Consider the following 12,531-nt stretch of genomic DNA (forward strand, 5'->3'; position numbering starts at 1 on the left):
CCGAATCACAGCTTTGCCTCCCCCCCTTCCTCGCCATCCGCTACGCAACGGAAGCAACCGACACGATCGCCGAAAACAACATCGCGCCAAGCGGGAAGGCGTGCCGAGGGCGCTGCGATCGATGAAGGAGGAAGGGAAGGGGGCGTGGACATGGGAGGGGAGGTGCTTGCGTAGGATCCGCCCTCCGCGGTTATATAGGGCAGTCGCGTGTCGAGCGGACGCTTGTACGCCGCCGTTACGAAGCATGGCTGAAGATCACGGCGGCCCGTTCAGCATCCGGCGGCTCATTAGTGACGACTCGAAGCCCACGAGCGGGGCGGGAGCCCCTCCAACGACGGCAGCAAGCGCTTCGAGCCGCGAGAAGCCGCCGTTCAGCTACAACGCGCTCATCATGATGGCCATTCGCCAGAGCCCCGAGCGTCGGCTCACTCTCAACGGCATCTACGAGTTCATCATGGACCGGTTCCCTTACTACCGGGACAACAAGCAGGGCTGGCAGAACTCCATCCGCCACAACCTGAGCCTCAACAAGTGCTTCGTCAAGGTACCTCGCCACTACGATGATCCGGGCAAGGGCAACTACTGGATGCTGGACCCCAGCAGCGACGACGTCTTCATCGGCGGCAGCACGGGCAAGCTCCGCAGGCGGTCGGCTGCGCGGGGAAGCCGACTTCAGTTGCACGCCGCAGCGGCGGCCGCCCTGAAGCAGCACCAGCACAGGGCGTCCCTGCACGCCGCGGCCGCCGCCGCCGCTTCCATTCAGCCGCATCACCTGGCCGCAGCCTCGTGGCCTTCCTCTTGGCTTCTGCGCTGCCAGCTGGCCGCCGCGGCCGCCGGTCTTCTGCTGTGGCCACCGCCTCCAGCGGCGGCCGGATGCTGCGGATTGCCTGTAGCCGCCGCGGCTGCTGCTGCCCATCATCACCCACCGTCGCTCTCGGCGCCCATTCCCGTGTCTTCGTCGTCGCCGCCGCAGAACCCGCAGCCCTCGTCGGCAACAGCTCTGACACCGTTGTACAGGCCCGTGGCAGTGCTGAGCAGGCATAGCTAGTGCGTTTGGGACCCCCAGTGACAGTGAGAGAGAAACGACGTGTTTGTAGGTTGTGATAACAAGCGCGAAGCCTTAGACCCAGCCACCATCCCTGCTGCACTCAGGGCCGACGGAAAGGGAGTCCCCCTCCGCGTTGCTTGTGCAGCGAGATCAAAGGCACCGACCGACCCCGTCGGCTAGAGAAAAAAGGCGCCGCTTTCGCGGGGCGACAATGGCCGTCGCCCAGGTGACGACTCCATCGCGAACGCCTTTTCTTCGAGCGCGTGGACGCATGCGAACGCGCGGCGTGTCGAGAGGTGGCGGCGCCGGCAGGGAAGAAAGAAGGCGCGAAGAGGCGGAGACCGCCCTGTCACCGCAGCATCGGCCGCAAACAGTGTGTGTACACGGTGGGGACAACACACAACGGGGGAACAACGCACGGCCAACAAGCCGACATGAGCGCTCCCTTTTAACAGCCTGCCCCACGGGGAGAGCGAAGCTGATCGGCCCCCACCCGACGCTGCTGCCACAGATCCCCGATGCACGTGCGTCTGTTGCTGCTCGATGTGGCGCTTGACTGCTCCTGTTGCGTGTCAAAACACGTGTTACTCTTTTCATTTCTGTTTGTACGTGTGGCTGACTTGACTCCGCCGCGGTGTGGTTCTGTGTCGGCTTCCTTTTTGTTTCGTTTGTGGTTTGTACGTCGCGCAGCTCCGCGCTTTGTGAATGTAGATACCCACCTCCGTCCCCCCTCGCGATATCGCTCGTATGCGACAAAAGGTTTTACACGCCACTGACGCTTTCCGGAGAGGTGACGTCGAAAATCTTGCGCGTCTGTTACTACAGCCGACGCGAAGTCGGTGAACAAGAAGCTGCACTGTGCATATAATGGCTGTCGCCGTATGCGCGAATCGTTACATGTCTGCGGCTGGACCAGACGGAGACGCTAGTTCACTATAGCGGTACGGTTTTCAATAAGGTGCGCCGTGTTCGTAGTGAGGGATCGTTCCGTGAGTTGCGTGTGCACGGGCAAAAGAAAAGAAAGCCGTCGCTGTGGGTGTGCTTTTCGAGAGCTGTAAAGCCGCCATCGGGAGGAGCACCGTCTTTTCGTTATGTGAGGGCGATTAGTAGCAGCCTGCATGCTGTTCGTTTGTACAACGTCCCTGCGTTAGATTAGTCCCATTTCACGCGCACTTCACGCCAATCAACGTTTCACACGCCCTAAATTTTCGCAATTAAGTTCATGGAACCAAGTCGTTACTGTGCGCGGCGTGTGAGCAACGTCTATCTGCGAGGACCTACACGTGTGCCTGTCGCCAAACTATGGGTGATCGCCTTGCGCAGACAACACGTGGAGTTTCTGTTGGAATACTTGTGCAATACGCTCATTTGAAAGATGATGACCGTGGATAGGAAGATAAAATCCTCTTCCGGTGTAATCGGACTCCTCCCCATCTTCTTGCCCTTGGAAAACCTTAGTAATTCCTTCAGGTCGAGTCAACATACATGGAATGCGAATGCGCGTCGCCGTTTATCTCCCTGGAAATTGCAAAAACCTCACTTCCACTTCAAATCCAAATTTCTGTGATGCGTCGGGCACGACCTAGTCTTGCACAGCCCGGTTATGTTAACCACAGAGTTCGCCGCGAGAACTATGCTATGGAGAAGAATGGTGGCTCATTCAGCGAGCACGGGAATGGCGGATGCCGCATGAATTTGTCTATATACGCTTTGTGCTTCTGGCTTCTGACGGCTTTGCGAATTTTTGAATAGATCATGTTCGACAAAGTATAACGTTACCAATGCAACAGTTGATAATAACATATGCACGTACGCAGAAAATTATTACCTCCGTGTGTTTAGAAATATGGGGAATCAAATTCACAGAGCTTCTCGTTCTTAAGTGGTATTTGCCATTGGCCAGTCACCTTCGCGGACAACTTGTTCAACATTGTGATTGGTGTGAAGCTGCTCTTCCGAACAGTTCTAGCGCATTTTTTGAGGATACGGGCCGTAATGGAATGGCAGTGCAGGAACGTCTGAAGCCAATATTAGACAAATCCACGTACTATACACGATTCCCGTGTTTGCCGAACGCTATAGTAGCGCCAGAGTTCCCTGTGATGGTTTTTGTAGGAAGCTCTGTGATGTTATATAAGCACGCACTTCACTCCACCCACAAGTTCTACGAAGCACAAAAGAAGAGACAAAGTGCATCTTCTCGTGTATACGCAGACTAGATCTCTACACCGGCCATTAAAGACCAGTTTTGATCTACTTGACTCCCGTGTGCCCTCGATTTCTGCAGACGCTCCCGTTTGAGCTCTGCTCGTATATAACGTACCGTCAAGTGACACGAACTCGAGCGTTATGCCCTGCAGTCTGTAGCGTGTACGAAAGGTCCCTCTTGTAAAACGGGAACCTCAGATCGGACGTTGTTGCTATATACCCTCCCAAGGCGCCTTTTACGCACGCTGCTTTCAATCCTTTCCGGGGTTAACTCGGAGGCGGGTACGTAAAATGTTTATCCCCTATTTCAAGTCAGATACATGCGTAACTCTATGGAGGTTGTTTATCATGATCTTGACGTCAGATTTCGAGAGCAGCGACACTAAATTGTTGCTGCCACACGAAGTGCGCTTCGAATACCCTGAGATGGACATGACAATCCAGGGTGCAACGTCAACACGCCAACCTGTACACGGTATCACATTCTACAGCATCTCTGTGTTTAGGCAAAAACAAGCAGTTTTTGCCGTAACAAGCTTGAGACGGTTACTTTGAACGGAAGGGGTGCATGTTTTGGCACCTAGACTAAATTTTTTTTTTCTCATTCGCCATATATGTACCAGTCGAACATAAAAAACGAGAAGAAAGGGGGTTAACCGAGGGGCCCTATTTTTATTAGTCATATCATATGAAGCCAACAAACACTGACACCAAGGACAACGTAGGGGAAATTACTTGTGCTTAATAAATGAAATAAATAAATGATAACTTAATGGAAATCAAAGTGGATGAAAAAACAACTTGGCGCATGTGGGAACTTGCCGCAGGTTTCCACCCGAGGCAAGTTGTTTTTTCATCCACTTTGATTTCCATTAATTTATCGTTTCTTTATCTCATTTATTAAGCACAAGTAATTTCCTCTATGTTGTCCTTGGTGTCAGTGTTTGTTGGCTTCATATGATCGAACATAAGCGACTCAAAAAGCGATTATGCCATAATACTGTACCGTCTTCGGCTCTCATGTGAATACATTTTCACAGGAATCTTTTGTATATGACGTTATAGATATATATGCAGTAGAGCGGGCTTCGTGTGCTTTTGTAGGAGCGCGTTAAAAAGTTTGCATGTGTGCTGCGTCGCCGTGGACAGCAGTTCTGTTTTCGAGATGTCTATCAGAGTGAGCTTGTTTGTACGAAACCATCCATCGCTATACTGACCGTCGTGTGTAAGTACACTCGCTCTGGCCTCATCACTGACGAGAAGCCGCGCACGAGATGCAGTGAGCCGCCTTGGTGGAGGTTGCCACACCCGACTAATCTTCGGATCACGATCGGTTCTACAAGGCATGGAGCCGTCTGAGTTAACTGCGTCCGCCCAAAATAAAAATGAAGCATGATGCACAATAAATCTAATACGCGAATAAATCTAAAACAGCAAGAAAGAAGACGAAAAAAAAAGCACGGCATGATGGTGATTTGTAAAAAAGAAGAGGTGAGAGGCGAGGATGTTAACCAAGCGTACATACGTCCAGTTGGTCATATACTGTGTATACGTAGTACACGAGGTGACCAGATTTAAGCTTTCTCCAATTATTAAAAGTCGGCAGTCGCAGATAACATAAGTCTAGTCCTTGAGCTAGATCATTCAGAGAGGTGGACATTACTTGCGCGAGAAATCAAAACACACATTCAACTAATTAACGAAAATTACCTAATTTACTTCTTAACTATAATTACTTTACGGCACATATTGCAATTTACGAATAGTAGCCGGTGAGTTTGCAAAGCGTACCTATTTGAAATTAATTTCCAGAATGACATCAGTCTGGAGATATGCACCATAAAACTCACCTCAAATATGCACGGTTGTTCCACTTACCTATTTAACAAAACACTCTTTTATGCATAGAAGCACAAAAGTAATTGGAACGCCCATGTATTTCTTCTCAAACCTTGGGCATAACCTCGAAACTGGTCTAATCCTGGAAATTCATTTCAGGTGTATGCGCTTTGCAAGCTCACCGGCTACAATTCGTAAATTACAATATGTGCCGTGAAGTAATTAAGTTAACTAATTAGTTGAATATTTGTTTCGGTTTCTTGCGCTATGTCCGCCTCTTCGAATAATCCAATCAACGGCAAGAATGATGTTGTCTGCCACAGGTGATTTTTAAAAGTTCCGCAGAACTTGAAAAGGATCGCCCTTTATACGCGTACGCTGTACTGCCAGCCACCAGCATACTTTAACGTTGCTTGGCACCTTTGTCCACCCCCCCCCCTTTTTTTTTTTTGACGCAACCGATTTAGTCGTTCGCGAAAACGACACGCACAACGCCGAGCTTCCTGCTCTGCGTCGTTTGGGGCACACGCAGGGGGATCGAACAGGAGCGCGGTTCGAGAACGTTCCCAGCCGTGTTCGACACGCTTTCGAAGGGGACGTGTTCGAAGACGGCTCATTCAACTGGCACCCGCGGCGACGTGCCGGCGGGGCCCGAGTTTGGTGTCGTGCGTGTCACAGCCTTCTGTCCCCCGTCTGGCCCGTGTGCTCTTCGCGCGCTGAGTATGCGTGCACACACAGACGGGACAGCGGGTGGGCGTGTCCCCGGACGCCTCTGCCCGCGTTGTGCACAGCGCGCGAGAAGGAAGCGCGCCACAAAGGCTCGCCGCCCTTGCAAGGAGCCGCCGCCGCGGTTAAGCGCCGTATCGAACCGCGACCGCGAGGGGAGCGGGGGCTCCAGCTCCCTGTGTGTGCCTCCTCGGCGGCCTCACGAGTGCGGTGCCGCAACTCTCCCTATAGCGGCGTGGGCACCAGGTTTCTGCAGCAGGAACGTATATATGTGATGGCATGTTTAATTTTATAATCGAAAAAAAAGAAAGAAGACTGCCGTGCTACTTTTCTCTGTTTTCCTTTTCGTCATAAGGGAATAATAATATTAATACCGTCTCTTCTTTAATGTATTCGTTAAAACTGATAATTACATAGTTAAGAAAAAACTGAGCTTCTTCGCTATGATTATTCATTATTGCATACCACCCGTTTAATATACTCTTTAATATCTTCTTAAAGCTACAGTATGCCTTTCCTATGCGAATACGATCCACACGTACAGCTCCCAAGCTCTTATTGATGCTATCGTACGAGTCAACAGTCTGTCAGAACCTCGTATGGCGAGCATATGGGTGCTTTGCGATGAAATTAAAACAAACACCTACCGATTCCCCATAAGGGCGAAGCAATGAATGCGATAGCAACATGTTTGCGATAGCAACGTTGCGATAGGAACAGCGCGAAGTGCGAGACTCGTAGCAGTAGTGGCGGTATGATGTAAACGTAAGCTGACCAACCAAAAACGAGCTGTTGTGCTATAGGGGCCCTCTGTTTGAAACCTGCCATTGGAAAATTTCTCTTACGCTTAATTATTAAAACCAACGTCTTTCTTAGCGACTTTACCACCACATTACTGTATCGGATATGTTTCAAACCCCTTTCGTGGACCGTTCCCGGAGGGTAGTCCACAGGCACGAAAGTAAGATTACATCATTTTCAGGTTTCTGTTATTGTTCCGCACTTTTAATATTTAAGTCTAAGATTTCAGATGATAAAAGACGTGCGCTGTGTATGTTTCTTGCATGACATTGGTTTGTGGGCTGTCATTCTCAAAGTTCTGAGGAATAATTTTGTCGAGAACGTAGGACATGGTATGAGCAACTTTAGTGATAGAATGGTGTGGCAATATAACCCGCATATAGCGCATGCCACATAGCATGGCATGGCATATATCATACCCAAACACAGTGGCGTAGCTAGGTCGTCTGGCCCCCGGGGCCCTTAGCTCTTCTGTCACCCCCTCCCCCGCCCGCCCCCCCCCGGGTGTAGTCGATACCCTCGCCTTCCTCGCCAATTTTCAGGTGTCTTCAGACGTATATGACACCCCCCCCCCCTACTGGCCCCGTGCACCCGGGGCCCACGGCCCCCCGGCCCCCCTCGTTGCTACGCCACTGCCCAAACATGTACGGAACCTCACGGCAACGACGACAGCAAAAATTCGCTCGGAGTGTCGATATAATTGCTATCGCAAGGAAGAAAGAACCATAAAGAAGAACGGCAGAACGGTTTTTGTTTGTGAGCTGTATGAAGAGACGATGCCTTGTATCTGCTGCCTAAAAGAAAGCTCGTGCTTTGCGCCTGCTCTTGTGAACGAGGGACCCCCGTATGGGCCCCGAAACGTTGCTTTGTCTTTCTTTATTTTGTTTGCTTCTCCAAATGGATGCCAAGAAAGGAAAAAGAGAGGCAGGCATGCAACTATAGGGAAGTCGATGGACATATAGGATGAGATCGGGTGACAAAGCCTGGATGTAATTGCATACGTCTTTATACCGGGTGTGCTTTTTTTTTCTTTTTTAGAAGGACCAAAAAATTGAAAAATGACCTGTGGCAGATAGCACACTTTTAATCTTTGATCCAAATTACTCGATGAGGTGGCCATTAGTTCTACGAGAAATCAAAATGATTCAATAAATAATTACCATAACTACACTAATTAACAGTTCAATTAATTGCATTACGGCACATATTTAAATGTACGAATCATAGCTGGTGATTTCGCAAAGCGTATTCATGTGGAATGAATTCCTATGCATCAGTTTCGATATTAATTTTCAAAGTGTCCGACGAAATGCATTGGCGTTCCAGTTATTGAAATACAAAATTATTGAATTATTGAAACACAAAAGTAACCGGTACAACAATGCATTTCGTCGGACGCTCTGAAGATTAACATCTCGAAACTGGTGCAGTCCAGAGAATTCGTTCCAAGTGGACACGTCCCCGTGCGAACTCACCGGCTATAATCGGTATAGATTTAAATATGTACCGTGAAATAATTAAATCAAACGTTAATTAGGGTACCTAAGTTAATTATTTAATTAGGAATTTCGATTTCTCGTACTAGCAACGGCCGCCTCATCGAGTAATATAGATCAAGGGTTAGAATTGTGCTACCTGCCACAGGAATTTTCTTTTTTTAAATTTTGGACCTTCTAGAAATAAAGCACCCGTTATACGACGTGTCTTTATCCTCCGATGGTCTTAACGATTGGGATAATATTTTGTGGAGTGCTAGGCGGGGGGGGGGGGGTAATTTTCTCGCGATAACGCCGGCGTAAAGTCCGCTTGCTAGTCCGGTTTCCGAAAAGGGAAATCCACCTAGCAAAGAATAGTTGCTCCGCCGAAGTTTATGCGATAAATAAGCGCTATCGAAAACACAAACGGCATTTCCATTGCTCCGCAAGCAAGCATCGTCAGCATACGCCCGAAGCTTCGCACGCCACTGCACGGTTTGAATTCCACACACCGATCACTTTCTTCGTGTTCTTTCGCTGTCGCGGGACATGCCTGAGGAGCGCGCAAGCATACTCTGCCCCTCGTTGCCATGGCAGCCGCTCGCTTATTGGCCAGAACTTCGAAGCTGCGCGCGACGATGTCGCGACGGTGACCTCGGCCCCGCCTTGCGAAGCGGTGCATTCGTGCACGCACTGAGGCGGCTGGGGGCCGCATTCTTGCCAGTCGCTGATCTGGCGCCAACATCGACGATGTGGTTGCACGGGAGGAAGCGGTTAAAATGAAGGGCCCTCGTTTTCTCCTCTATGAAATGTCGTGGTCGAAAGTGAATACTCAGCTGTCTCGAGGTTTAAAACACGTCTCTCCTTTTCAGTTTCTGTCTTATATATACTTACTTTTTCCTAAGCTGCGTGCCTTATTATACCTCAGTACTGTGTATGCAGTTGTGTAATTCGCAAGTTTTGACACTCATTTCTTTTATGAAAACTGTATCGATGCCACCTTGTATGACTGGCAGACTTGCAGCCCTAACAAATGTTTCATAGCACGTTTACCTGCAATCACCGCCATATTTAACCCAAACACAAGCGCCTCATGGCTCCTGCGAAGGGTGCTGGGGTTGCTTGCGCGAACGTTTAATAACGAAAATAGTAAGGAATTTAAGAACGCGTTACCCATAGGAGTTGTGTACAGAACACTTAAAAACGCAGCTCTTAAATTCGTTATTATTTTCGTTATTAAATGTTCATGCGAGACGCCCCTGGAGATTTCTGGTTCGGGTGCCTCGATAACGCGCGGCGAAAGCACGTCCCCGTTTTATCTTCCTCTAAATCGCAAAAATGTCGCCTCCCTTTAACCTCCAAATTTAAGTTATGCGTCGGGCACAATCCATCCTTGCGCAGCCCGCTTATATGTTGCCCTAAGATGCTCTAAATGTGCTCTGTAAGTTATGACATAATAGAGCATCTTTCTTTCAGAGCGTTCGATGTTTGCTCTTTAATGTCCGTGCCGTGGTAAACATAAGCCGCTATGTGCGTGCGTCTATTCATCGTTCCGGTTAAGTCTGACGGCGGCTGCACATCTTCAGTAAACAGAAAACATGTAGAATGGCAGCATTCGCTTGCAAACCGTGCGTGTGCAGGGGGGGTATATATTTCGCTGCTATAAGAAGCTATCATGCTTGGCGCTCTATATATACGTACACTGCAAGCTGCAATTGCGGTATTCGAGGCGGGCAGTGGTGAAGTCATTTCAAGTAAGATATATTGTGCAAGGTTTGGGCTTCGTACCATGCCTATAAGAGAGTGTTATAAAATAGGCTATATTATTTCTATAAACAAATAGTTGCAAACAAGCTCGAGATGAATTTTCTAGGTTTATTGTTTAAAGGAAAAAATATAAAGTGTCGACTATAGTTATTTCACTTCGCCGAACTTGCTGCAACATATGCAATAAGGCCTGTATACTTGCATTCTAAAGATCCTTGTGCATGTGCATGAAAACTTTGGCTGAGACTGAGTCAGATTAAGTACAAGAATGTTTGTGCACGAATAGTAAAGAGAAAGACGAAGTTCAACGTTTCTGAACACGCTCATTACTAATTCAGATGGTCAATTTTCATGAAAGCTAGCTAGAATGCAGAGTAGTCTATATAGAAGAAATTTAAAGCTTTAAGATTTTCCTGCTTCGTAGGCGGTATACTCTCGGAACACTTTGAGCTTCCTCCTATAGCCGGGCTTTCTTTGCTATACGGTGCAATGACAGGCTTAGCTTCAGCTGTCTTTGTTCCAGAGATTCATTCGATTCTTCTCTGATCACTCCGGTTGCTTGAAGTTTGAAAAGCGTCCAGCTCCTGCATGCCTCTCTCCAAGGCCTTTGAGGCGCTTGTGGAGTTAAAGTATATACGGCTACAGAAGTGGCCTGCGGCTTGTTGCGGGGAATCTTATTTTCGAGCGCAGCCACTAAATGTTGCTTTTGAAAGACTCAGCTGCATTTTGAGGTTTGCCCTGATAACAGTGAAACAAGAACCTTTCAGTAGAGTAGTTTGCTGGGTCAGTTGGGGCATGGTAATGGTTTCCAGCAGGTACGGACAGGACAACGCTGGACTTACAACTGAAGTTTATTGTGAGAACATTCCACAAATCTCCGCCACGCATGCGTATACACCCAAGAACAATAACAAGGTTCGCAGTCAATTATAAACAAAGGTTATACACGTCCACAAAAGCGAAGTCACACCCCCTCCCCTTGTAAGTCCAGCATTGTCCTGTCCGTTTCTACTTGTGCTCGCGTCCGTATACCTGCTGGAAACCATTATACGTTCAAGAACCTTTCACTTGTTATCCTCCCACACGTAAGGAGCACTGCCTTCGCCCGACCGGTGGTGGAAAGTAGAGAATGAGCTGCGTTCCAAATCAGCCAGCACATGCTCGCTTGCTGTTGCACCAGAGAAGCTCATCATCTGGCCAAAAGTTGCCATTGTCAGCCTCATCAGCAGAGCATGAATGGAAAAATCATGCCTCGATTAGAATCATTTTTGCCAGTCATCTGGTTAAAGAAACGCCTTGATTTTCTTTACACATGAACATTGAATGTTGAAGGGTAATTTTGCAAGCAAAATGATTTTTTTTTAATTAATGCGATTTTTCGACCCGCATCGCCCATTAATCTGGAGTCCCCACTACGACGTGTCATATAATCGAATCGTGTTTTAGATATGATCCGATTATGCATTTCGTGGACTCAGTATGTCCCACGAAATTCATCGGAATTTTATTTAACATTCTCCGGAAAAGGGGGTGGGGGGACTTTAATTCCACCCCGTACGCTGCAAAAAAATAACAAGAAGAAGAAGAAGCAGAAGAAGAAAGAGAGCAACAGATAGACGGTGTAACCACCCTACTCTGTAATGTCTTTTTACTTCGGGGTATATTAAATCAATCTATATGACTATTGTGCGCGAAAAATCGGGTGCATCGCGAAATGCGTTGGAAATTCTTTAAAAATAAGAAATACGATGATTCCTCTCGATTGTTTTTACCACGGAGGCACATGCATCTGAAAATTAGTCCAGCTACTAATCAGGCAAATAATTATGAAAATTAGACGAACCTTTTAGCCAAAAGAGCCAGACGGTTGACCTCATTACGGAATAACTAAAGCCCGTCATCAGACATGCCCATATGCGTTTCCAGACGGGCAAAAAGTAGATGTTGCTCATTTTTACATCGTAATGGATTCTGGCCAATTTCACACAGGAAAGCGAAACAGAACAGATGAACTGAGCGCAGCTGTCATGACCTTAGTAGAAGTCCATGGGTGCTACTTCCCCATATTATCAAATTCTCTAACGGCGGCATTTCGATCGAATTAGATAAAGCGTAGTAGCGCTCTGGGGCAATGAGAGCTAGGTGGCAAGACGGCGAATTTGACAATATGGCGGAATGGCACCCCATCAGTGAAGCGACTGCTTGCGCATCCACCGTCGGGCTAGCATGCATGAAGCATGTGTCCTTATTAATCCACTATCTCACTCACTTCCCACTCATCCGACGGCGAGGCATAAAATGCCACGTCATATTCGTCGGCGGTACGGGCGTGACCGCTGAGGGCTTCAATAGATTCGGCAGTTTCGGTTTTTCGACAGGAACAAATAAGTCGGCAAAGCGGTCGGAAAAAAATAAACATGGCCCGACGACATGTGTGTTATGTGTAAGCACGGAGTTGACGTACGAGATCCACGCGTGACTTACGGCAAGTCTATGCTTTTGGACATGCCGGCCCTTGACCCCTACAGGCCGCAATCAATTCCGTTCACCTAAAATTTAGTTCCACTACGTTTTTTGCACCTTCGGAATCATGAAAAATGTTCGAGCGTATTCCAAACTTTTAATTCTTCATTACGTTTTGTCAAGTCCACCGAATGTGGACTCCGC

General features: G+C 48.2%; 1 protein-coding gene across 1 annotated transcript; it reads left to right on the forward strand.

Annotated features, from left to right (window-relative positions):
* The first annotated feature begins 220 nt into the window (after positions 1-220).
* On the forward strand, positions 221-3,309 carry LOC142563088 (uncharacterized). Its single transcript, XM_075673607.1, has one exon. The coding sequence runs from the start codon at positions 245-247 to the stop codon at positions 1,046-1,048; it is 804 nt and encodes a 267-aa protein (XP_075529722.1). The 5' UTR covers positions 221-244; the 3' UTR covers positions 1,049-3,309.
* Positions 3,310-12,531: the final 9,222 nt, after the last annotated feature.

Source organism: Dermacentor variabilis, chromosome 11 (assembly GCF_050947875.1).
Source record: "Dermacentor variabilis isolate Ectoservices chromosome 11, ASM5094787v1, whole genome shotgun sequence".
NCBI lineage: Eukaryota > Metazoa > Arthropoda > Arachnida > Ixodida > Ixodidae > Dermacentor > Dermacentor variabilis.

Bases quoted from the DNA above. Each gene is read 5' to 3' on its own strand.
- LOC142563088 (XM_075673607.1), top strand. From the start codon at position 245: ATGGCTGAAGATCACGGCGGCCCGTTCAGCATCCGGCGGCTCATTAGT.